This window comes from Vipera berus, assembly GCF_964194415.1.
Source record: "Vipera berus genome assembly, chromosome: 2".
Taxonomy (NCBI): domain Eukaryota; kingdom Metazoa; phylum Chordata; class Lepidosauria; order Squamata; family Viperidae; genus Vipera; species Vipera berus.
This window is the reverse complement of record NC_138203.1, coordinates 101,477,078-101,504,824: the sequence shown is the minus strand read 5'-3', so window position 1 is coordinate 101,504,824 and position 27,747 is coordinate 101,477,078. Positions and strand designations below refer to the sequence as shown.

The 27,747-nt window shown below is 40.0% G+C and overlaps 1 protein-coding gene across 1 annotated transcript in view; it reads left to right on the top strand.

Moving 5' to 3' along the window:
- Nucleotides 1-27,747, top strand: part of TEX15 (testis expressed 15, meiosis and synapsis associated) — a gene marked incomplete at its 5' end in the record, with an annotated part of 49,618 nt that overhangs the window by 14,903 nt on the left and 6,968 nt on the right. Inside the window, 5 exons of the mRNA XM_081318910.1 lie at nt 4,556-4,721; nt 10,355-10,601; nt 11,719-11,865; nt 18,086-18,248; nt 21,216-27,031. Of these exons, the coding sequence (XP_081175036.1) occupies nt 4,556-4,721; nt 10,355-10,601; nt 11,719-11,865; nt 18,086-18,248; nt 21,216-27,031 (6,539 nt within the window). The remainder of the gene's footprint in view (nt 1-4,555; nt 4,722-10,354; nt 10,602-11,718; nt 11,866-18,085; nt 18,249-21,215; nt 27,032-27,747) is intronic.

The window sequence follows — 27,747 nt, the reverse complement described above, 5'->3', positions numbered from 1 at the left end:
TATTATTTATTAAATTTTTATACCGCCCTTCTCCCGAAGGACTCAGGGCGGTGAACAGGGCATATCTTAAAACTACAAAAATACAAAAATTAAAAAAGAATTAAATTATTGCCCACAATAAAAACAATAAAAATATATATAAATATTAAAACCCTAAGTGATTCCCCATCAGGCCAGGCCAGCTTGTTCAAATAAATGGGTCTTTAACCCGCGACGGAAGGAGCGGAGATCCGGTGCCATCCGGAGCTCAACCGGCAGCTGGTTCCACAAAGCCGGAGCGCCCACAGAGAAGACCCTCCCCCTGGGGGCCACCAGCCGACATTCCCTGACCGGAGGCACCCTGAGGAGGCCCTCTCTGTGGGAACGCACGGGGCGGAGGGGAGTTGACGCCGGCAGCAGGTGGTCCCCGAGGTATTCCGGACCCATGCCATGTAAGGACTTAAAAACCATCACTAAGACCTTGAACCTCACCCGGAAGACAACTGGTAACCAATGCAGCTCGCGGAGCAAAGGTGTAACATGGGAGTACCGGGAAACTCCCAAGACAACTCTCGCGGCCGCATTCTGTACCAGCTGGAGCCTCCGAGTGGTCTTCAAGGGAAGCCCCATGTAGAGAGCATTGCAATAGTCAAGACGAGAGGTCACGAGTGCATGAGTGACCGTACACAGGGCATCCCGGTCTAGATAGGGCTGCAACTGCCGCACCAGGCGAACCTGTGCGAAAGCCCCCCTGGTCACGGCTACTACATGATCTTCTAAGGTGAGCCGTGCATCAAGGAGGACTCCCAAGTTGCGAGCCCTATCTACGGGGGGTAAAGACTCACCCCCCATAGAAAGTGATGGAACGTTTTGAATGTCCTGGGATGCCGGAATGTACAGCCACTCAGTCTTGTCAGGGTTGAGTTGAAGTCTGTTCCTCCCCATCCAGACCCGAACCGCCTCCAGGCAACGGGACATCACAGCGAGGGCATCACTGGGGTGGTTTGGGGTCGAAATGAAAAGTTGGGTATCATCAGCATATTGATGATACCCAACTCCAAAACCACGAATGATCTCACCCAGCGGTTTCATGTAGATGTTGAACAGGAGAGGCGAGAGAACCGAACCCTGAGGAACTCCACAAACGAGAGACCTAGGGGCCGATCTCTGCCCCCCTGCCAACACCGACTGCGAACGTCCCAGGAGATAGGAGGAGAACCACCGAAGAACTGTGCCTCCCACTCCCAATCCCCTAAGACGCCGCAGCAGGATACCATGGTCGATGGTATCGAAAGCCGCCGAGAGGTCTAATAGGACCAGGACAGAGGAATATCCCCTATCCCGGGCCCTCCAGAGATCATTCACCAGAGCGACCAATGCCGTCTCCGTGCTGTACCCGGGCCTGAAACCCGATTGGTACGGGTCCAGATAATCTGCTTCATCCAGGACCAGAGGGAGCTGATGCGCCACCACACTCTCAACAACCTTCGCAAGAAAGCGAAGGTTGGAGACTGGACGAAAGTTGTTCAAGACTGCTGGGTCCAAGGCAGGCTTCTTGAGGAGAGGTCTCACCACCGCCTCCTTCAAGACGGTGGGGAAATTACCCTCACTCAAAGAAGCAGATATCACCGCCTGGAACCAGCCTCGTGTCCTCTCCCTGGCTGCATAAACCAGCCAGGAAGGGCACGGATCCAATAAACATGTGGTGGAGCTCAACCTCCCCATAATCCTGTCCACTTCATCAGGGGTCACAGAATCAAACTCCTCCCAGATAACATTGACAAGACCGCCCGTGTCCTGATCGTCAGACTCTGCCCAGCTGGAGTCCAAACCGGTCCGAATCCGAGCGATTTTATCCGACAGATGTTGACCAAACTCCTCGGCACGACCCTGCAAGGGATCCTCCCTCACCTCCTGATTAAGGAGGGAGTGAGTCACCCTAAACAGGGCGGCCGGGCGATTATCTGCGGACGCGATGAGGGCAGAGAAGTAATTGCACCTCGCTGCCCTCATCGCTGCGAGATAAGACCTAATATAGGTTCTTAACCGCAACCGGTCGGATTCGGATCGGCTGGACCTCCAGCAGCTCTCTAGGCCCCGTTTCCGACGCTTCATCTCCCGGAGCTCCGCGGAGAACCATGGAGCTCGATGGGATCTGCACCGGGTCAGGGGCCGCAGGGGTACAACTCAGTCCAGTGCCTCAGTGGCTGCCCTTTCCCAGGCTTCCACTAAGGCATCCGCCGAGCTGTGAGCGACGGAGGCAGGTGGGGATCCCAGCGCTGCCTGGAACCCGAGAGGGTCCATTAAGCGTCTGGGGCGGTACCATCTAGTTGGTTCCGCATCCCCACGGTGGGGGGTGGCAAGACGGAAGACCAGCCGCAGGAGGTGATGATCGGTCCATGACAGGGGCATAATAAATGGAGAGCCCCCACCAAGATCATCCAACCACCGTCCAGATAAAAAAACCAAGTCAAGGGTGTGGCCTCCCTCATGAGTTGGTTCAGAAATTACCTGCGTCAGGTCCATGGCCGTCATGGAAGCCATGAACTCCCGGGCTAACTCAGATGACCCTCCCAGGGATGGTAGATTGAAGTCACCCAAAACTAGAAGTTTGGGGAACTCAATCACCAAACCGGAGAGGACATCGAGTAGCACGGGCAGGGCTGCCGCTGTGTGACTAGGCGAAACGTACACCAGCAGCAAGCCCAACTGCGCCCCCGAACCAAACCTCAAAAAGAGAGACTCACACCCGTAAGCTTGGAGAACAAACCTTAACCCTCAATTCCTTTTATTTTCAATTGCTGCCACTTCTGTGACTTCCTTTCTAGGCAAAAGTTGCTAATGCCTTATAGGTTTTGTAAACCTTGAAGCTTCCCTTGAATAGTCTCTTAATAAAGGGAGGGGAGGTGGAGTGAGCTAAAGAACAAACACTCTCATTTATGGACTGCAGACAAGATAAAGGGAACGTTATGGGGAAGACAGTAGAAAAAAGTTATTGCCAGGGTATGTTTGAACCAAAGAGGAAAATATTCTTCAAGTAAAGATTCTAGACATATTGTCAGCACCAGTGGCTAGAGCAGACCAAGAAATCATCTCCACAGAAAGGATAAAATCACATTTATTTATTAGCTGTAATAACAGTATCTTACAAATCTGATGTGCTCCACTTTCTCCCATTCTTAAACATTGATGAATCAGGAAGGCATCTACCTGAGTCATTCTAAATGTTATTTCCTTGCTCTGACTTTAAAAAAAATGTTTCATGCCCCTTTTGTTTAGGTAACAGTTCTGTAAATTTCCATCAAAATTATCTTCCTTACTCTCTACTTAGACTTATCCTCAGGTTTTGTATTACAGTACTTCTGTTGTAGCTGCTGTTTCAATTATTTTCTTTGGTCAGATTTTGGACCCAGACTACAAGGTTCCTAATTGAAATACTGGAGTCTCATGGTTTTGCTCTTGATCGTGGCCTTGATTGGATTGTGTGTGTTTTTTTTAATTGCAAAGAGATTCATTCAAAGAACAAGGTAAAACATAGTTAAAGAATAAAACAGAAGGAACATTCTGTGCACAGAAAAAAATAGAAGCAGCTAGAATATGGAAATACTCCCATCAAAGAAGAAACAATATGAAGCAGAAAAGATAAACATTTATGTTTGGACACTATGTGGTCTCATTAAGAAAATCATTAAGTTATTATATATGATTGAATTTGGATAGCTTACATCAGGGGTCCTCAAACTCAGCCCTTTTATGACTCATGGACTTCAACTCCCAGAATTCCTCAGCCAGCATGCCTGGCTGAAGAATTCTGGAGTTAAAATCCGTGAGTCATAAACAGGCCAAGTCTGAAGATCCCTGGCTTACATCTACAAAAAGAATCTGAAGACTTAATTTGAATAAGTGTCTGTCATGCCTGTTGTAAAATGTGGCAGATTTATTTAATTCTTATATATTCTTTGTAGAGGTTTCACATCTCAGCTTATCAGTATGGAATTAAAACCTGTAGCTTTTTTAATGCAGGGTCTTAGCTGGTGAAGAATCAAGTTTCAAATTAGATTCTGAAGGTTTCTTAATTGCAATGCATCTTTTTATAATTTAGAAAGTATATGTTTTGTTAAAGGCAAAAATATAACCAGTGTTGAAATCAAAGCAAATGCCTTTAGTTGATATAAGATTATGACAAAGGTATTTCCCCCAATTATTTTATCTGCTAACATTTATTTCTAGAAAAGTATTTTTTCTGGAAATTTTCGAAATTAACAATAGTAATAGCACTTAGATTTATATATCACCCCATAAAGCTTTACACTGCACTCTCTGGATGGTTTGAAATGTCAGCATATTGCCCCCACCAATCCTCATTTTATCGACCTCGGATGGAAGGTTGAGTCAACCTTGAGCCAATCAGGATCAAACTTCTGGCAGAGAGCAAAGTTAGCCTGTAATATATCATTCTAACCACTGCGCCACCACAACTCTTAATTTTGAACATTATCTTTTTAGAATTACTATTTACCATGGGAGAATACTGATTTCTTTTTGTATTTTTTTGTTTCCTTTTCTTTATGTTTAGATTTTTTAACAGAGTGCCCTGCTAATAAGAGGGACTACAATGAGATTAAAAAACGTCTCTCTGAAAATTGTCTTGATATACAGTGCCATTTGGAATCTTTATGGCAGTTTCATAAAATAGAGATGGTTCATAATAAAGATTTGGAAGAAGAATTCATTGCAAAAAGGTGAATTGACCTAATATAAAAATACAGATCATTAATGATTTTACTGAATAGGCTTTTTGATCATGATTGAGCTTTTCCTCATGTATCTTCACAACAATCTGAGATAGATATCAGCCTAATATGAGCAGCGTGCTTCAATGAGGATTTGAACTGGTGTCTCCTCTGGTCTAAATATTTTTTAATAATAATAATAATAATAATAATAATAATAATAATAATAATAATAATAATAATAATAATAATAATAATAATAATTTTATTTATATATTTTTATATATTTTTTATATATTTTATCAAGTTTTTATGGTTACAAATCTTTAGTGCTTAATAAAGTGTTGTCTGGGTTCACATACTGTATTTAACATTAATAGAACTTACATTCCTACTCTATTCCATTTTTCTAGCCATTTATAAAAATTATCCCATGTTTGAAAATATTCTGTATCATCTTTCCCTTTCATTTTCAATGTAAGCCTATCCATTTCCACACAATCCAAAATTTTCCTAATTATATCTTCTTGCAATGGTGTTTCATTTTTCCAATACTATGCAAATGTAATTTTCACTGCTATTAATACATGTAATGTTAAATATATACATTTAATATATTTAATTATACCTAGAAGAAATAGTTCTGTCTTAAAATCTACATGCCATCTATAAAACACTTTATATAAATTTTCTTTATAAATAACTGCCCTTGATATTTTATAGTTTCTTTCCCACAATTGTTGCCATTTTTCTAATTCTATATTGTGCCCAAATCTTTTTACCCAAGTTATCATTGTTTCTTTAACTTATTCATCTTCCATTTTCAGGTTTAACAAAAATTTATAGTTTTTTTAATCAGTTTTTCCTCTGATGACAATAGTTTGATCTTTATAAAAACCATATGTTTTAGCATCTTTTTCGTATCTCATTTGCATTTGAAAGTGTGGCCACCATGATAGCTCAGTGCCCTGTTCTTCCAGTTCTTGTTTAGTTTGTAAATTTCCCATTAGTATTCAAAATGTCTCTATATGTCACACGTTTCTCATAGTTGATTAAATATGGGTACATAAACACTTCCATTGTCGAGATCCATCCTGGTATTTTCATATAAATTTTCATTTTTATCTTTTCCCAAGTCAGAAGCAAGCTATTTCTTACATAGTTATTTTGAAAGTATTTATGGATTTTGTTCTTCCCATGCCGTAGAAAAGCATGCCATCCAAGCTGTAGGTCATGTCCCTCTAGATACAGTAGTATTTTGTGTCTAAGGGTTATCCACTCTTTTAACCATGTTAATACAGCTGCTTGATAGTATAGAACCCAGTCTGGTAGCCTAAATCCTCCATTTTCTTTTGCTTCTTACAGCAATTTCAATCTTATTCTGACTTTTTTTCTCTTGCCAGATAAATTTTCAAAATCAATGCATTTAGCCCATTTTTAAAAAACCCTTTATAGGTATTGTTTGGAAAAGGAAAAGGAGTTTTGATAAATACGGTATTCATTTTCACCTTTGCTATTCTTCCCAAGATTAATAATTGTAGATTTTTCCATCTTTCCAAATCTGATTTTATTTGTTTTAATAGTTTAAAATAGTTATCTTCTTTTAATGTCACTTTCTTAATTATCTGGTCTAAATCTTGTGTACTTGTCAGTTATACATGTTTCTGCGAGGAAAAATGCACATATAACATGTAGTCAAGTTCAGCAGAGATCCTGGGATTTAGCTTTTCTTTCCCAATTAACTAATCCTTCCAGTCACAAACCATATACTAGGATTCAATCACCTGCGATTCATCAAGACTCTCATTACTTAAGATAATTTGTCTACTATCTTGGACACATCATTTAATCCTGAACCATATATATATCATGGACCTCTGTCACTTTCCTTAAAAAAATATATCTCAGAAGTTTAAACAGGTCTGTATAATCCTATTGGAGATATGCAGTTATCATGAGGTAAATATTCTGGATTTTTGCTTGAGTTTGGCCGCCAGTTTCAGAGTAAAATTAGTCATTCAGCTCTTTGGTAGACAGTCTTAATTTCTACTTGGGTCTCTAACCTAGTGTTAAAATCAGTCTTAATCTCTAAACTCTGTGCAGATTTCTGGCTGTCTATAATTATAACACAGATAAATATAATCACAATAAAACCAACTTTTTCCATTTATTGCTTTATTGCATTTTATTTCTATCACTTCCATTATCAGAGTGTGTATGTGTGTGAAAGAGAGAGGTATGAAGTTTTCTGCACTCAGTACAGAAATGTATTAATGTATTAGAAAAACTCTAAACCTCCCATTTGTTTTGAAAATTTATCTTCATATATTACGTAAGTACCGGTAAGTACTACATTATATAAGCAATCTGTGGGCTTGAGTGTCTCAGGTGCTCCTTATTTTTGCACAAGCTATAATTTGAAAATTGGGATATAGCAACAAGCTATAGTTTATGTATGCCTTCTAAAAAAGAATTAGACCGCAAGGATTTTCAATTTTTGTTGCCTATTTTATGCCAATGCAGGTAATACTGGAGCAAGCAGGAGGCAAAGCAACAAGTAGAATGGAGCCATCTATTCTATTTTCCTGCTTATATGGTCATTTAATGACTGTTCAAAGTTATGATGGCCTCAGAAAGTGTGATTTATGACTTGTAAAATGCTTCTAATCATTGTAAAATGGGTCTGTTCCCCACCCCATTGTATGTGACTGCATTATGGGCACTTAGCAACCAATTCACAACCAGTTGCCAAGTGCCTTGCAATTATGTGATTGCCATTTGTAATCTTCTCTGCCATCTTCCCCAGAAAGTCAATGGGGAAGCTAGCAAAGAGGATTGCAAGCAGTGGGAATGGAGGGGAGTGAAAATCTTTCAACAATCCTGAAGATTTCAGCTCCATTCCTGTAACCCAGGGGTCTCCAACCCCCAGTCCGTGGACCAGTACTGGTCCGTGGCATGCCAGCAAACGGTCCACAAAAAAAGCAAAGCCCCATCCGCGGGATGCAGGCAGTAAACAAAACTACGCACTCCCTAGAACTCTCCACGGAACCGGTCCCTGGTGCCCAAAAGGTTTGGGACTTCTGCTGTAACCCACTGAAATTTCTCTTCGTGAATGGAGGGAAGCTGAAATCCTTCAGCAGGCAGCTCTTTCATTCCATCTGCTTACAGACTTAGGAAATCACTTAACAACTGCAGTCAGGAGTGCTTAGGTTCAGTTGTTGAGTGAAGCAGTCACATCAGTGTCTCACTTAAAGATCCTTCACTCACCAACCAAAATTTTAGTCCCAATTGTCATAAGTAGAGGACTACTTGGAGGTTGTTGGAGAAGATATAGATAATACTTGCTGAAGATCACTTACTTTGAAATTAAGATGAAAGAAACAGAAAATTTGGCCTTAGGGTATATATGTGTATATATATATACATATATACATACATATATATACATACATACATACATATATATATATATGTATGTATGTATGTATGTATGTATATGTGTATATGTGTATATGTATATGTGTATATGTATATGTGTATATGTATGTATATGTATGTATATATACATATATACATCATATATATATATATATATATATATATATATATATATATATATATATATATATATATATATACAGTATATATGTATGTATGTATATATACATCTATATGTATATATATACATATATATATATACACATACATACATATATATATATATATATATATATATATATATATACACACATCATATATATATACATATACATACATACATACATACATACATATATATATATATATATATATATATATATATATATATATATATATATATATATGTGTGTGTGTGTGTGTGTGTGTGTGTGTGTGTGTGTGTGTGTAAATTTTTTGGGGGGTTGTTAACAAAGAATTAAAGGGAGACTGATATGCATTTCAAACTAGGCCACAGTGTCTCTCTCTCTGTCTCTCTCTCTCTCTGCTGAGAAGCAAGGAAGATATGTGTTAAATGTTTGTTAAGCATTCAGAATACATCTGTCTCCCTTTATTCTTTGTTAGCAAGCCAAAAAAAATTACATACACACACACACACACACACGTATGTGTGTGTGTATATATATATATATATATATATATATATATATATATATATACGTATATGTGTGTGTATATGTGTGTGTGTGTATATATGTATGTACATATATATATATATATGTGTGTGTGTGTGTGTGTATATATATATATATATATATATATATATATATACATACATACATACATACATACATATACATACACACACATATATATATTTATGTATGTATGTATGTACATATATATGACAATTTATCTTGAGATTCAGAATGTTGTAGTGGTATTCAGTTGTTTTTCATATGGAGAGCAAATAAGCATTATTTAAGTTGACCAAACAATATACTCCAAAGAATAATACATTAAAAAAACCCAGAACCTTGGAAAAGCTTAACAGATTTATTGCACTATTAAATGTCAAAAAAACAATGGAGTAGAATTCATAATATTTGTGGAAATTTCAGGCAATCTGTCGGTTAGAGAGTATTCTACTCAGAGCTACTGTGGCTATTAATTAATAGGGCCATAACTAGGAGAGCCTGCCAAGCCTTATAAAAAGAACAGTGTAACGGTACATAGGAGATTGATTCTATTTTCCCTACTTGATAGGGATAGAGAATGCTTTTGCATTGGGTATTATTAAACCTTCTAGCTATGAAGGGGTGAAAGAATGAATATAGCATGTGCAAGACCTATCCTGTAAGCTGGACATAGGATATTGGCTAAATAATTAAAATTGGAAAAGTTCTTCCAAGCAGAACAATCTCATAGACTGTGGGTAAAATGCCTAGATTTTATCGGATGCCAGCTTCATTAAAGATTCCCATTCATTCATTAAGGCCAATTGAGATTAAATGTTGAACTAATAAATTGTAATACAAGTCCACATTCATGCCGCCCTCCTATATGGACAAAAATATTGTAAGGTCAACTAGAGAACTGCCAAAAAAACCCAACATATTAAATGAACATCTTCTGATGGCAAAGCTGAATTCATATGCAAGCTCTGTAGATTCCTGTCCCAAGAATCCAGACAACATACACATTAGGGAATTCTTAATGAGGTCTTTAGAACATTGGACAGATTCAAGAGGTCTTAGTCGATTATAAATCATCTCAGCATATACTTCTTGGCTTTTCCGCTAAGATCATTTATAGCACCCATTCCCATGGGTTTAATGCAAGATATAAATAATTATAATAAATAAAAATGTATGATTTGTATCAAATGTTAATACCATGAATGCAAAAGAAATGAAGTCTGTCAGGCTAAAACTTCAGTTATGGCGTGACCTGGCATTCAGCATGAAGTCCACAATTTGATAGCGGCAAGAATATAACAAAAGTATATAAGAAAATCATTATTTCAGCTAATGTAATAATTGATGTATATAGATATGCTCTACATTGACAGGCCCAGACATGTTTTGCTTAAAAGGGGGAATCAAGGGTATATTACTAAGAAACCAAGAAATTGATTGCTACTCTTTTAAGTTAATTTACATAAAGAGTGGAACCTGCCTTGACATTATCTTTTTTATTGTTAGGACTGAGTTACGTGAAGAAGGAAAGCAAGATAAAGAACTCTCTAGCTTTTTAGTTGTCTCTAGAGATGAAGTGCCACAAATTTGTCAGTATGGCCTATGTACCACCGGTCATTCCAAAAGAGAAATAAACATCATGAAAGAATTAGGAAACCCTCAGCTAGGAGTTTATTTGTTCCGATATGTTGATATTGCTTTGAATTATGCATCCAAACGTTCATTTCCAGTGGAAAATATTATTATATTCAGGGTAAGTCTTTGCATGTATATTTTAAAACTGTAAAGCAATTACTCTGTCACATGGTGTAACAAGATGGTGGGTTTGTTGTCACTGAGGTGGGGGGCACAAAGGGAGGCTCAGCCACTGTATACATGTTATACTTTGATAATAAAGGTTCATTCATTCATTGGTTTGGATCCTGAAGTACCCTTTATTCTGTGGAAGGAGTTAGTTCCAAACAGATTTAACACTTTGAATATAAGTTTAAAATGGGCTTTTCTAAGGATACGTGAAAGCTGAAAAAGTATAATTACACATTTATAATTATTTTATAAAATTTACAAAATGTATAAATTTTATATAATTTATAATTATTTTGCAAAATTATAAATTGTTTTATAATTATAAATTATATAAATATAAATTATAAATTATTTTGTAATTTATAATTATATGTAATACATACTTATTACATATAATTAAAGCTAAGTAGAAATTGTGGGGAGAGCAAAGGAAGGCAAATGATGAAACATTAACAATGATGTCATGTAAATACTTTCAGTTCATTTATTTTCATTTGTGTCTCTGTGTGAGTGTGCATTACTTTGATGCCTTTGTAGCTTAGTGCAGACACTGCTGATTGAAACAAAAAAGTCCATGATTGTTCCAATTACTATTTCTAAAACACTTTACCAGAATTTGTAATTATTATTAAGCCAACTATATGGTGAGACAATTTCAATTTAAAAAAAAAACCTCATTAGGCAAAGGGATTAGTGTAAGAATCCAAGGAAAAAAGGGGAGAATGTGTCTAACATTCACACTTTATTTAATGGCAGCCATTAGTGTAAGTCAGCAGCTTCCTCTATACCTGTTAATTTACAAGTGTGTCCAGCAATCTGAGAATTTATCTATTATAGAAATTACTTGAACATCTCTTTCCTCTTCCTCCCCCTTCCCCTCCAGAAATATATATTCTGGAGCTTATTCATACTACTGACAATGGAAGATCATATGTACCCTGCAGAATGCCCATATTTTTCATAAAACAAATAATTTAAAACTACCACATAGTGTTATACAATAAAGCGTGCGCGCACACACACACACACACACACACACGGGTTTGTTTATTTTGTATTTCTAGGTTCTTTTAGGAAAAGTTAAAAAGGTTCAACCACCTAAAAGCCAAAAGAAAATTGTACTGGATCCAACTCCAAACTTTGATTGCCATATGTCTAGAATTCATCCTTCACTTAAGGATTCTTTGGAGGATCAGGCTACTGGGTCTTTGGTAAGTAATACTTTAGTGATTTTATTAGTGAGAAGATACAGCATGATGCCTATACATGGCTGTTATCATAATTGGATTTTAAGGAGGGGTGTACAGTTGAAAAACAATATATTCAGAGGCTATAGCAAAGCTTAAATATAGCCTTATATGACGTTTAGTCAAACAAAAAGTATTTGGTGAAAAAAATGTCTATTTCTAATGTCATTATAAAGAAGACCCTTTTTCTAGGCTCTTCAAGAGGGACAAAATCTAGCATTTCACATGAAGAATCAAGGGCTGGTATTTTCAGTAACTAATTGTGCGAGAGGTTAGCATTTGGAAAACTTATCTGATCTACAGAGTTACACAGTGCAGGAAGAATTATAAAGTATCTAGGGCAGACATGTCAAACACAAGGCCCGGGGGCTGGATCCGGCCCGTGAAGTGGTTTCATGTGGCTCGCGAAGCCATCCTGGAAACAGTGAGGGAACGGCCCCCACTGCCTTGGCCCTGGCCCAGGGACCCTCGTTCTGCCAGAGACCCTCAGATCTGTCCCACTCCTGCCCAGGCCCCCATAGGCACCCTTGATGCGAACGATGTAGAGCTGGCCACGCCCACCCAAAAGGAGAATATTCCACAAAGCAGGGGCTACAGCACAAAAGGCCCTAGTGACTGTCAGTCAACACTTTTGAGCTGACAGGATCTGATTCATACCCATATTGACCTACTACTGGATCAAACTTTTTACTCTTGTAAAAAGACAGTCCCTCTTGTGACTTGGTCCCAAGCCATGAAGAAATTAGTTGGATGTTGATGTCCTGTATAAAGTAGATGCAGTCTTTCTTTGAACTCAGTTGTCTGCTTCTTCAAATAAATGTACCGTATATACTTGAGTATAAGCCGAATTTTTCAGCCCACTTTTTGGGCTGAAAAAATCCACTTCGGCTTATACTCCAGTCAACAAAAAAAAAAGAACTTACCGAGGACTTGCGCGCGGCCGAGCTACTTTGCCTGACGCTGCTGGGGTCGCCCGGGTGCCTCTGCTCGCCCTCAGCAGCACCTGGCCCAGAATCACATGCGAAACAAGCCCGGCAGAGGAGCCGGAGCGGCGAGCAGAGGCGCCCGGCCCAGATCCTGCAAGGCCCGGCCGAGACGCGCCCCCAGCAGCGGAGCTGCTCCGGCTCCTCTGCCGGGCTTGTTTTGCATGTGAGCTACTTTGCCTGATGCTGAGAAGACCCGCTTGGGCACTCGGGTTGGTGTCAGTCTCCGCAGGCCCTTCTCGTTTCCAGGAACGTCAAGCGCGCTTGGCTCCCCACCCCCACGGCAGGGCAGGGCAGGGCAGAGACTTGCTCGCCCTTCTGACGGCCCTGAAGAGAAACGAAGGGCTTGCAAACTCCCCGCGAGAAGCTGGGCGAAGCGCGCGGCTGGGCGAGTGTGTGCCTGCGCGCGTATTTACGAAAGAAACGCTCCGAGAGTTCTTCTTTCTCCGCCCCCTTGGGGGGAACTCTAGCGACTGCTGTAGCCGCGCTTCTCTTCTCGGCTCTGAAAATAGGGATTTCTACTCTCTCTCTCTCTCTCTCTCCCCTCCCCACCCCGCATTCTCCTGCCTCTTCGATTGCGACAATAAAAGGGCGAAGGGTGCGCTGGTTTCTTCCTCCTTCCTCCCCCCCTCCCCTCCCCTCCCCGATTGTCAGGTGAGGCAGCTGGAGGTCTGGCCGGGAGATTGTAGCCGTTTTGAAACGCCGCGTCTTGAAACGCCCGATCAGCTGATTTTCGGGTGGAAGAGCCGCGGCTTGAATCTGTTTGCATCTGCCTGAATTAGACCGAAACGGCCTGAATTTGACCAGAGTTGCTTTGTAATGGCTGGAGGAACTGCAGAGGAGGTCTTGCTGGGAGATTGTGGCCGTTTTGAAACGCCGCGGCTTGAAACGCCCGATCAGCTGATTTTCGGGGCGGAAAGAGCCACGGCTTGAATCTGCTTGTATTTGTTTGAACTTAACCAGAAACGGCTCGTAATGGCTGGAGGAACTGCGGAGGGAGTGAATGCTCCAGCCTGGAATATTTGGAAAGGCTGGGGGAACCGGATGAACTGCAGCTTAAGCGACTGTTGCCGGAGGAGCCATGGCTTGAAACGCCCCAGTTTTGGGGCAGCGTTTGCTTGTTCCCTCCCTCCCTCCCCTTTCCCTCCTCTCTAAATCCTTCCTTCCTTCCTTCCTTCCTTCCTTCCTTCCTTCCTTCCTTCCTTCCTTCCTCCCTCCCTCCCTCCCTCCCTCCCTCCCCTTTCCCTCCTCTCTAAATCCTTCCTTCCTTCCTTCCTTCCTTCCTTCCTTCCCCAGCCCTAATCCGGAAAGTGGAAGGAAAGAAGAGTAAAGGCTGGGCGGAGGAGGAGGGGAAGTGCAACCCTGCACTATTCAGCTCAGTGAAGTCACGCTTGAAACGGCTTGAAACGCCCGATCAGCTGATTTTCGGGGCGGAAAGAGCCACGGCTTGAATCTGCTTGTATTTGTTTGAACTTAACCAGAAACGGCTCGTAATGGCTGGAGGAACTGCGGAGGGAGTGAATGCTCCAGCCTGGAATATTTGGAAAGGCTGGGGGAACCGGATGAACTGCAGCTTAAGCGACTGTTCCCGGAGGAGCCATGGCTTGAAACGCCCCAGTTTTGGGGCAGCGTTTGCTTGTTCCCTCCCTCCCTCCCTCCCTCCCTCCCTCCCCTTTCCCTCCTCTCTAAATCCTTCCTTCCTTCCTTCCTTCCTTCCTTCCTTCCTTCCTTCCTTCCTTCCTCCCTCCCTCCCTCCCCTTTCCCTCCTCTCTAAATCCTTCCTTCCTTCCTTCCTTCCTCCCTCCCTCCCCTTTCCCTCCTCTCTAAATCCTTCCTTCCTTCCTTCCTTCCTTCCTTCCTTCCTTCCTTCCTTCCTTCCTTCCCCAGCCCTAATCCGGAAAGTGGAAGGAAAGAAGAGTAAAGGCTGGGCGGAGGAGGAGGGGAAGTGCAACCCTGCACTATTCAGCTCAGTGAAGTCACGCTTGGTTAAAAAACAGATTTACGGTAATAATAATAATAAGAAGAAGAAGTTGGGCTGATCAAATGTTTCAATAATGACTGAAGGAGGGCTGCTTGTACCTTGGTCTTTGTGCTGGTGTCTTGACATGCCAATACACTAGTACGGAAAGCTGCCGTTCACTTTCGGGGGGAGGAAAAAAAACACAACAACACCGCACGCTTTCCGCCCCGAAAATCAGCTGATCGGGCGTTTCAAGCCGTTTCAAGCGTGACTTCACTGAGCTGAATAGTGCAGGGTTGCACTTCCCCTCCTCCTCCGCCCAGCCTTTACTCTTCTTTCCTTCCACTTTCCGGATTAGGGCTGGGGAAGGAAGGAAGGAAGGAAGGAAGGAAGGAAGGAAGGAAGGAAGGAAGGAAGGAAGGAAGGATTTAGAGAGGAGGGAAAGGGGAGGGAGGGAGGAAGGAAGGAAGGAAGGAAGGAAGGAAGGAAGGAAGGATTTAGAGAGGAGGGAGGGAGGGAGGGAGGGAGGGAACAAGCAAACGCTGCCCCAAAACTGGGGCGTTTCAAGCCATGGCTCCTCCGGGAACAGTCGCTTAAGCTGCAGTTCATCCGGTTCCCCCAGCCTTTCCAAATATTCCAGGCTGGAGCATTCACTCCCTCCGCAGTTCCTCCAGCCATTACGAGCCGTTTCTGGTTAAGTTCAAACAAATACAAGCAGATTCAAGCCGTGGCTCTTTCCGCCCTGAAAATCAGCTGATCGGGCGTTTCAAGCGTGACTTCACTGAGCTGAATAGTGCAGGGTTGCACTTCCCCTCCTCCTCCGCCCAGCCTTTACTCTTCTTTCCTTCCACTTTCCGGATTAGGGCTGGGGAAGGAAGGAAGGAAGGAAGGAAGGAAGGAAGGAAGGAAGGAAGGAAGGATTTAGAGAGGAGGGAAAGGGGAGGGAGGGAGGAAGGAAGGAAGGAAGGAAGGATTTAGAGAGGAGGGAAAGGGGAGGGAGGGAGGAAGGAAGGAAGGAAGGAAGGAAGGAAGGAAGGAAGGATTTAGAGAGGAGGGAAAGGGGAGGGAGGGAGGGAGGGAGGGAGGGAACAAGCAAACGCTGCCCCAAAACTGGGGCGTTTCAAGCCATGGCTCCTCCGGGAACAGTCGCTTAAGCTGCAGTTCATCCGGTTCCCCCAGCCTTTCCAAATATTCCAGGCTGGAGCATTCACTCCCTCCGCAGTTCCTCCAGCCATTACGAGCCGTTTCTGGTTAAGTTCAAACAAATACAAGCAGATTCAAGCCGTGGCTCTTTCCGCCCCGAAAATCAGCTGATCGGGCGTTTCAAGCCGTTTCAAGCGTGACTTCACTGAGCTGAATAGTGCAGGGTTGCACTTCCCCTCCTCCTCCGCCCAGCCTTTACTCTTCTTTCCTTCCACTTTCCGGATTAGGGCTGGGGAAGGAAGGAAGGAAGGAAGGAAGGAAGGAAGGATTTAGAGAGGAGGGAAAGGGGAGGGAGGGAGGAAGGAAGGAAGGAAGGAAGGAAGGAAGGAAGGAAGGAAGGATTTAGAGAGGAGGGAAAGGGGAGGGAGGGAGGGAACAAGCAAACGCTGCCCCAAAACTGGGGCGTTTCAAGCCATGGCTCCTCCGGCAACAGTCGCTTAAGCTGCAGTTCATCCGGTTCCCCCAGCCTTTCCAAATATTCCAGGCTGGAGCATTCACTCCCTCCGCAGTTCCTCCAGCCATTACGAGCCGTTTCTGGTTAAGTTCAAACAAATACAAGCAGATTCAAGCCGTGGCTCTTTCCGCCCCGAAAATCAGCTGATCGGGCGTTTCAAGCCGCGGCGTTTCAAAACGGCCACAATCTCCCGGCAAGACCTCCTCTGCAGTTCCTCCAGCCATTACAAAGCAACTCTGGTCAAATTCAGGCCGTTTCGGTCTAATTCAGGCAGATGCAAACAGATTCAAGCCGCGGCTCTTCCACCCGAAAATCAGCTGATCGGGCGTTTCAAGACGCGGCGTTTCAAAACGGCTACAATCTCCCGGCCAGACCTCCAGCTGCCTCACCTGACAATCGGGGAGGGGAGGGGAGGGGGGGAGGAAGGAGGAAGAAACCAGCGCACCCTTCGCCCTTTTATTGTCGCAATCGAAGAGGCAGGAGAATGCGGGGTGGGGAGGGGAGAGAGAGAGAGAGAGAGAGTAGAAATCCCTATTTTCGGAGCCGAGAAGAGAAGCGCGGCTACAGTAGTCGCTAGAGTTCCCCCCAAGGGGGCGGAGAAAGAAGAACTCTCGGAGCGTTTCTTTCGTAAATACGCGCGCAGGCACACACTCGCCCAGCCGCGCGCTTCGCCCAGCTTCTCGCGGGGAGTTTGCAAGCCCTTCGTTTCTCTTCAGGGCCGTCAGAAGGGCGAGCAAGTCTCTGCCCTGCCCTGCCCTGCCGTGGGGGTGGGGAGCCAAGCGCGCTTGACGTTCCTGGAAACGAGAAGGGCCTGCGGAGACTGACACCAACCCGAGTGCCCAAGCGGGTCTTCTCAGCATCAGGCAAAGTAGCTCACATGCAAAACAAGCCCGGCAGAGGAGCCGGAGCAGCTCCGCTGCTGGGGGCGCGTCTCGGCCGGGCCTTGCAGGATCTGGGCCGGGCGCCTCTGCTCGCCGCTCCGGCTCCTCTGCCGGGCTTGTTTCGCGTGCGAGCTACTTTGCCGGCCGCTGCTGAGGGAAGATCTCTGGAGAGGAGCATAAGGTGAGCTGCTGCATTTCCCAGCCTCGGCTTATACTCGAGTCACCAACTTTTACCATTTTTGGGGGGTAAAATTAGGGGTCTTGGCTTATATTCGAGTCGGCTTATATTCAAGTATATACGGTATATACTGTGTGGAGCAGTACATGTAGGAGAGGATGAATGCTGTCAGATTTGATAATTAAAGGGGGATTTTTAATTCTGCTTTACTTTTGAGATGTTATTAAATACTTTCCATAGACATTTTATCCTGCATTTTCTAAATGAAAATTAGCAAATAATTTTGTACTAAAATTACAGAAACGTGATGCAAATTGTCACATTGGATACTTTAATCTTTTCACAAAAGTAGTACATTTATTTTGCACCTAGTTTGTATAATACTTTTTATAAGAGAACCCTATTAAAAGTTTTACCACTCATTTTGTTGATCACAATCAGGTTACTATTTTTGGTCTTTGTCTAAGTTTAAAGTTAATTATCCAGGTACTTACTTTTATGTTCTTGCAATATTTCCATTCGCAGGTATATTTTTATGAATATAGTGAAGATTCAAAACCTGTGGATAAGCCTAGGCAATGTCTTCCATATGCTGTAATACATGTAAAATCTGTTAATCAGAAAGGAGGGGCTGATTCCTTTCTAACATCTTTGAAGTATAGACTTAAAAGATTACCCAAGCATACTGGTAAGCTATCTTGAGCTTTTATGTTAATTTTATTGTATTTCCCCCTTGATTCTGCCCAGTTTTTCATGTTATAGGTCCATTGTTTCATGTCTCCTTCTTAGCTTCTGTATTTAACTTCATAGCTAGGACTCCCAGATCTGGAATGCAAAAGCACTATATCAGTATTTTTTTTTAAACTTGGCAATTTTGTGTAGACTTCATGCTAGCTGGGGAATTCTGGGAGTTGAAGTCCACACATCTTAAAGTTGCCAGATATGACAAAACACTGCAATAGATCAAAGCAAAAAGACATGTATTTTGGAACACTTTGTTGCTTATCTACTGGTCATAACAGCTTTTTACAACACATTTCTCATGGCCATTTGATGCGTACCTGCATTATTCATAGGCTAGATTCACAGGCTCAGCTGTGGTTTCTTTAGTCATGGCTTAAAAAACAAACTTGCTAATAGTAGTTGGGTCTTAAGCTACAACTCCATAATGTTTATGATTAAGGTTGCCAGCAGAGTTCCAAGAATCTTCGGTCCATCTCATTGTCTAATTGTTCGCATTTGCTACAGCCCACTCTGCTTTTCCACTACTTTCCTGCTTCTCTTATCATTGTCTCATCTTTATTCCTGCCAGCAAGGTAACAGCTTTTTCTGTAATTTGAAAAAAAATATATCGCTTTTGTTACTTTTGCCTTCTTGATTTTAAATTGTGTTTTTTGCACATTTACATGGAAGCAAGCCCTACTGAACTCCATTGATTTGAATTCTGAATAGATATAGACACACATGCCCTTTTAAAAAAAGAACTGCTGTTTTCTCTCCCATTCCTATTCCTCTCTGTCCTTTTTCCCCTTCTGCCCATTTGTTTTCTGATTTTTTTCAGAGGCTAGTCGTCTGCAGTGATAATGAACCAAAAATAGGACAGGATGAATACAATTTAATAAGACATTTTTATTTCTTATAGTTTTATATCTATGTAACAATGTAAAAGGAGATGTAGGTTTACAGGGATTTTAATTATATTTACAATTCTAACTCTATTCTTTAATTTATTTTAATTTATTTCAAATTTTTATTTTTAATTTACTATACAGAGACCTTTAAGTTTTGTTGTTGTTAGCCGCCCTGAGTCCCTCGGGAGATAGGGCAGGATATAAATCCCATTAATAAATAAATAAATAATAAATAAATAAATGAAATTTTGCTTCAAATTTCTTAAGGGCACTTCAATAAGCCTTTCTGAGTTGTAATTTCTGGCCAGTAAATTTCTGCTTTCAGATTTAAATGCTCCTTCCTCACTGCAGTGCTCTTGAAATTGTTCATTCGTAAGCATTTGAACAACCTGCACCCTTCTTTTCCCATCTTAATATTAAAAAGTATTGGCCGGATTAACATACTTGTGATTTGTTTGATTTTTGTTTTATTTTCTTCATATGAGCTCAGCCAGCTTATGGTTTGCTAAACTATGGTTTTAGGCATAGGGATTCAGTACAAGCCATGATAATATAACAATTTATTTATTATTAAATTTATTTGCCACCCATATTTGCCACCCATCTCACATTTTGACACGAGATGAGTAACTTGCATATATACCGTATTATGGCAACATTAAATCATTTCCATCATATGCAAAGTGATGTGACAAGGCAAATGATATCTTTTGTTCCCATATCTCCTTCCCCCACAGATAATGATGGCTTAGTCGGATGTGTAAATCCAGTCAAAGTATTAAATGTGTATTGTTTGCTATTGTGGTTGAAACTTTCTTTCAAAAGAAAAGATTGTTGCTAGTTTGGTATTGGACAGCCAGGTTGTCCTGAAATTCAGCATTTCTTCCCATTGGACAGTGTAAATAGAAGTATGTGGATGGCCACTTATATTTATGCTGATGGATGTCACAATCTGGACTAGCCAGCAAGGGAAAGGCACTATGTAATGCAGAGGCTGCATAAGTGAAAGGAAATGGATCCTCAAAGGATATATTTGGCAAAAAATATTACATTAAGATCCCCAAGCCCCCACCAGGCTTCTCACTGCTGTCTTCAAAACTACTCTTCCTACTTTTTATCCTTAATCAGACCATTCTGAGCCCTCAGCTCAGGATCAGGACCATTTTTTAAAAAGACTTTCTAAAATAAATTTTCAGTGGCCAGTTCCAAAGAGAAGAGAAGAGAACTGGAAGGGACCTTGGAGGTCTTCTAGTCTCTTCTTAAAAATCTCCAGTGATGGAGGACCCACAGTTCTGGAGGCAAGCTGTTCCACTGGTTAATTTTCCTCACTGTTTGCTACCATTGAAAAGGTACTGTGCTGCTAAGTTTTCCCCAACCTGATAGATTTTTGACAGAAGAAAAAAGATGTGAGAAATGTCAAGAAAGCACAAAAGATACAAATACAAGCTTCCACTCCAATAAGATTCTGTAATAAAACTCTTGGCTGGAATTGGCCAGAGTTTTTAATGTTACATTCAGAAAATAATGATAGATTTGCCTCCTTATGTCACTGCCATGGCTCTTTAGAAAAACAGAAAAATAGCAGGAAATAATTCATAGGCAAATACAAAATTATTACAACTCAAGCATGTCGGCATAGCAATTCTACAGTAAATTCTGCTATAGAAATCTGCTCTGCCTCTACTTTTTAAAATCCAGCTACTCAATCTTCCCTTTTTGATAATACAACCTGTTCCTGGATTTGTTTGCAAGTCAGATTGAGTTTGTGGAAAATTTCCCTCTTAGATTAACTGTTTACTGAAACTTTAGAAACAAAAATAAAAGTTTGCTTCCTACAGTTACATTGGCTTAGCAGTTAGAATATTCTTGGGCATTTTAGCTACTGTAAAAACTTGGTGAACAGTTAGAAAGCCGACATTAGCACATCACCTATCAAAGAGTCAGAGTTTGGTTAAAATATGTCTTTTTCTCCCATATATAAAATATTATAGCCCTCAAAAATCATATCTCTCTTTCATTAACAGGAGGAGTTATCCCTTTGGAAAACTGTACACGGGTGACGAGGATAGGTAAAAGCCAACTCATCTACGAACATTTCAGAAAACCACTAGAAATGGATGTATCTGGAGAAGTTTCTTCTTTTTCTAGAAGCACACAGAACCGGAATGATTCTGAAGACAAAATTCATTGTGGAAAAAAGAAATGCAAGCCAGCTACAAGATGGGATTCAACACAAATGAGAACAAATATTCTATGTAAATCTGGCATGGAAGCCAGCAAAGAAATCAGAGGTGAACATGTGGGGGATGATAAGAAGACTAGCTTAAAAATAAATCTGGAAGATTTTTCTGACTGGGAAATTGGTTCAAGTACTGTAACTACTTCAAAATCAATTAAAGATCCGAGACTAACAAGAAGAGGACAGAATGTGGTGAAGCAAAATGAAGAACTTATTGTGAAACCGCCATTCTGTAATGACACCACTATAAGCACATGCAAACCAAGTCCTGAAAACATAACATCTAGCAAAAACAAGAAGCACAATCGAGAAATGGATAGCCAATTTCAAGAGAATAATATTTTTCCTTCTGAAACAGAGCATTCAGTTCCTCTTGACACCAAATGTACTTCATCAAGAGGAGAACATTGTGGTAATATTTTTCAACCTGCATGCTGTAAAAAAATGTATGCTTATGAACAGCCCTCAGAGGAAACTACATCAGATAATTTTAAACAAAATAAGCTTCAAGCTCTGAACATTTTAAATCTAAAATCTAAAAACTCCAACATGGCTGAAGCCAATAAAAAAGATAAGCAAATCTATTCACCATCTGAAAAAGCAAATAATTCCCCAGATAATGATTATATACTAAACAATATCAAAGAAAAATCTTCCAAAAGAATTAGCAATATAGGCAGCCTCAGGTATTATCCTTCTGATACCTGTATAACTGCTGCTGTTATAAGAGGCCTTAGTGAAGAAAGTATGTGTCTTTCCAAGCCAGAATTGTTAGATAGAAATAATTTTGAGGACATTTCCCTGGAGTTATTTCCTGAAGGACAAAAAAACTGTAAAACAGACAACACAGAAACATGCTTTAATGAAATACATGTAAACCAATTAGAGGAGAAGGTTCCATGTGGACAAGAAGGCAAAAAGTATAAATCCGCAACAGAAACTGCATTTAAAAATCCAACGGAAAACTCATCAAGAAAAAAGCAAGAGCCTGATAAGAAGGTCTTGAAGAAACAGGCAGATAATATGAACAATTGTACAGAAACATCAGAAAATTCAAATCTTTTAGATTTTTTTTTAAACTTGAGTCTTCAAAGAAGCTCGTTAATAGAAACAGAACGAACAAACACAGAACATTGCAAAGAGAAGTTTGAAGAATTGCAAACGTTGCCTACTAAAAATATTGACTTGACAGATCACAAGAAATTAAATCACGCAATGTTACTCACATCGGTTCCTATATCTTTGGGAAATATGGGAAATAAGGAAATCAACCAACAGTCAGAAAATACAGCATCTTCAAATGCCAGTTCTGAAAGTTTTTGTAGTCAAGTTCATGAATTATTTGGGCAAGATGTAGAGATGAAAAGTGATAACATCCACAGCATAGACATTTCTAGTGAGATAGAAAATGGTCCAGAAGAGTGTAAGAAGCATCTCTCAGTGTGGCACAAGCCATGTAATCATGGAAATATTAGTGAAGAGAATGTCTATTATTATTTACAAGCACGTTTGGATTGGGACAATCTGCTTGGAAAACCTAGCTCGAATGTAGATCTTTCAAAAAATACAACTGTGAAGGCAAATAAAGGTAATTCTTTAGTTATGGAAAAATCTGGGGAGGAAAGAGGAACTGAGTTATTTAATACATTTTCATGCCCTGATTTACAAATTACAATAACCAATATAGTTCAGTCAAAATTAGAAACTAACATGGAAAAATGTTCAAACGAATATTCAGCACCAAAAAAATGCATTAAGTGGTCAAGCAGGGGGAAAAAGAAAAAATATGCAAAGGGACAACAAAACTCCAAACAGTATTGCGAAAAGAAAGAACTCAACATACGGTCTTCACCCCAGATTTCTTCACTATCCAAGGGACAGTTTAAAAAAAATGAGCAGCCTGAAAAATATATTAAGAATATTTTAAGTGCACTTGACAACACTGAAGCATTGCTATGCAAAACCAAATGCACATCTCGAAAAATAATTGGTGCAATGTTTCACCTAAGAAAAGCTTGGAAGGGTATTCAGAGTTTAAAAACGGTGACAAAAGCTGGAAGAAAAACTGCAGGTAGTGTGTTCTCAAAAGCAAAAAACAACTTACCGAATGGTGCCTTAGTGTTAGATTCTTTTGAAACATCAGATTGCAGTATAGATTTTAGCAGTGATTGTGCAAAAAATAAAGCAATAAAAACAGTCTCTGAAAAAAATGCCATCTTAGATACTACAGAAATTAAAAGTATAGAGCTGCTTAGCAGTGAGCCTATCATATGCAACAAGAAGACATTTGCTGGGGAAGGCAAATCTTTTGGAAATACACAAAAGAATCAAGAGAATGTAATTACAGCCATGGAAAACAAGCACACTTTCAGTTCTGACACTAATAGCTGTAGAAGCAAAACAGATGGAAACCAATTTAACTCTTCTTTAACAAGAAAGGAATTAACTGTCTGTCAAAGAAGCCAAACAAATGACGAAGAAATGCTCAAATCTTGTGTAAAGATCAGTACTGTTAAAATTGCTACATCAATTCAACCAACTTTTGAATCTGCTGCAAAAGTAAATGTGTTCGGGTCTGATGTTATTTCTGCACCTTATCCCAATTTGAAAAAAACAGACAATGACAAAGAAACTGTGGAAATATCTGCATTACAGGAAGAAAACATGATTGGGAGTGCTGGAAAGTGTCATGCTTCATCAGCAAGTTGGTCTTTAACAGAAGAGAACCTTAATGGTAAAACCTCTGTGGTTCAGTTAACTCCAGAAATCCATAGCAACCGGTCATTGTCTTTAAAAACAAACAATTCATCAAATAAACATGTAGGTATAAATTGTTCTGGAATCCCAGCAGGATCTTCCAGTAGACAGAAGCAAAAACTAGATTCTCACTGTAAACGGGCTTTTTCAAAATCAGAACCTTACAGCCTTGATACATTTAGTCAAACAACTGACCAGGAAATATATACAGCAGAGAATAGGCATTATAAATCATTTGGCAAGTCAGCTGAACACCAAGGAAATACTACTAACAAAATATCATCTTGTGATCTGCTATCTCCTACATCCCTCGAAGATAATAATTTGTGCCAATCCACTCATCGTTGTGTATTACAGAAACTTCAAGAGGAAAATATGAAGGAAAGAGGACTACCAGAAACCATGACTGACTCTGCAAGTGGAAGACTAGATATAATCCATGACACTCCTCTGAAGTCATTAAATAACCTAGATTTAAGGCAGAAAAACCTGAAACAAATAAGTCATGTCATCCTTGGGGAATCCACATGCGGGCAGACTTCCTCAGGCAACGCTGATAACTATGACCAGCTTCCTTTTAATTCTCCACTAACTGCACTTTATCATGTCATGCCCAATAAAACAAACCAACCCTTCACTAGCACCGAGACCAAGCAAAATGAACGCTATTTTTTAAGCCCCTCTTTTGAACATTGCAGTGATTTCAGCAATCACGTCAAACTTTCTGAAGTCGGAATTGGTCTAAAATCCTGTGATTTTAACTTTAAAATATCAGAGATCTTACAAAAGGCAGATAAAACTTCGTCTCTGAATATACTGCACGAACAAGTTTCATATTGCCAAAGTGCTCTTCCTTTGTTCATTGCAGCTTTTGAAAAAAAGCAAGGCTGTTCTTTTGAGCGTGTTCTGATTTCTAGGGAAATACTTGGAAGCTCTAACAGAAATATGCAAGCAAGTCAGAAGTTAAAACCTTGTGCTATAGAAGCATTAGTTGAGCTGCAAATTATAATGGAAACAATGGAGTTCATAGAGAATAAGAAAAGATTTTTAAAAGGCGACCCAACTTTTCGAAGTTTGCTTTGGTATGATGATTCTCTGTGTAGCGAACTGTTCGGAGGGCATTCAGGTTATCAACAGCAGTCAAATTTATATCCTGCTTTTCAGATGAGATTAAAATACAATGCCCTTAATGAATTACAAATCCACCACAAGCAGTTAATGGAAGCTTTTGAAAACACTATATCTGAGAATAATTCTTATTATTGCTTGTTGAAATTAAGGCGAGAAATAGAAGAATGTGAATCAGTAATGAGACAGATTTCCAGTGTATCTGATTTTTTTTTATCTGTGCCTTTTACTTGTGGAGCTAACTTTGGAGATTCTATAGAAGACCTAGAAAATTCAAGAAAAGGTACAATGGATTTAATAAACATATCTAAAAGCCTTCCAGGCATGAATTTGAGTACTGAGAAAGATAATCATCTCTGGATTATTATTGAGATTATTGGTAAAAAAATGGAGTTTGTAAAGACGTGTACCAATGAAGAGTTTAATCTTAAAACTTCATTATTTGGTCTGGAACATATATTTTTTGATGCCGCTAAAAGCCTTGTTTTTCGAGAAACAAACACATTTTTGAATAACCATTCGGAGGATGGGAAAGAAGTGCTCCAAATATATGAAATTGCTGTGACTAAACTCTATGACATTCATGAACGTATGATGGAAGATTCTGGATCTGAAAATGATAATAGAACTTTTGGAGAATATACTAAGAAATGTACAGCAGACTCTTCTAACTGTAAAGATGTATGCTCTCAACACAATGCAAATTGCTTCATTGGAAAGTCTCTAACTTCACAAGATAGTTGTAATATAAGTGAAATCTTGGATGAAGCACAATCTGCAGACATTGAAAGATTGCAACAGCTCATGGGCAAATGTACAGTACAGATGGAAATGCTGAAAAAGTATTTTCAGATTTTACAAGAAGAGGATATAACTATATTGATAACCCAAGAAAATATATTGGAGTTCATGAAGGATGGAGGAATTAATCCTGTCATTCTGAAGCCAGAATCTATTGAAATATATACTGAATTGGCAATGATATATGAAACTATTTTTTTCCTTAAAAACTCAATAGCGAAGCAAGGAGATAATCCACGATTTCGTAGTTTACTATGGTTTGATTTATCACTTCTGCCTGAACTTTTCCAGTGCCAAGAAAAAATGGCTTTCCTGTCTTATAGGAAAGATAAGCTTATAGAAACAGTAGAGGCTTCCATCTTTGAACTTCAGGAGGAACTGAACGTTATTTATGACTATGCAGAAAGCTTAAATTGCTCATATGCACTTCATCTTCTCACAAGGGAACTTGCTGAACTTTCAGAAACAAGAAAAATGTTAGGAACATCCAAGTCCCCTGTCTCCATGTGTGTAGACTTAGCACCATATGCTATTGCTTTAAATTATGGAAGTACAGTTTCTGAATTAGACTGTAATTATAACCAATTTTCTTCACTTCTTGAGAAATTGATGTTGGCTGAAAAGAAAGATTTAGGAAAAATGGCTCACATTATGAAGATGATGAAAACCATTGAGCATATGAAGTTTATCTGTTCCACACAAGGAAAATCACCTCTTCCTGTGATTATACATCAGATGCTTAAAAATTGGAGAAAAGCTTGTCAGTTGAAACGGCAGCTTGTGGGAACACGGTTGGATCACAGTGGCCAAAATCTTCAGACTTCCCAAATTCTACACAAAAGACCATTTAATGTAACTTTAGAAGAAAAGACATCAGAAGAAAAGATTGATGTCTCACATAACAAAAAGAAAAAGGTAAGGTCATCCAACCCCTTCTCTAAATGGTGCTTTGTATATTCATTTATTTATTAAATTTATATGTCGCCCATTTCCTCCATAGGATGACTCTGGGCGGTTTACAGAACATGATACGTGAACTTAATCATGTATTATATAAATGATAGATGATACATTTTCAAGAGCAGTGAGATTGCTGATAGTGTACTTTTTGGAGTGTGATTTTCTACCTTACACATTATTCTATTTGACAACTTTAGATGTAATTTGGATGTATGATATTTTCTCTTATTTAAGTCCTAAACAAGGATGGATTAAGATCATGGGGTCTCATAGTAAATAATGGAACCCCTCCTTTATCCTTACACCAAACACCAATCTCTCTCTCTCTCTCTCTCTCTCTCTCTCTCTCTCTGTGTGTGTGTGTGTGTGTGTGTGTACATAAACTCAAAACTATTTTATATACAAAGTAGAAATAGGATTTTATCGTAATTGTACCAGTTTTGGTCTGATTGTTGTGTTGTTTGGGAGCAAGGTTACCTATAAATTTAATAAATAATAAAAATAAGCACCAACAAATATTTGATTTTGATTTACTTTCCGTGACAATTCCTGCTATGTACATAATTCCGTTTTTGAACTCTAAGGTACGAAGCACAGCACATTATTTGCATTAATATAAAAAGACTAAACAAGGAAAACTGTGCTTTACAATCTCAAAATTTAAAAAACGG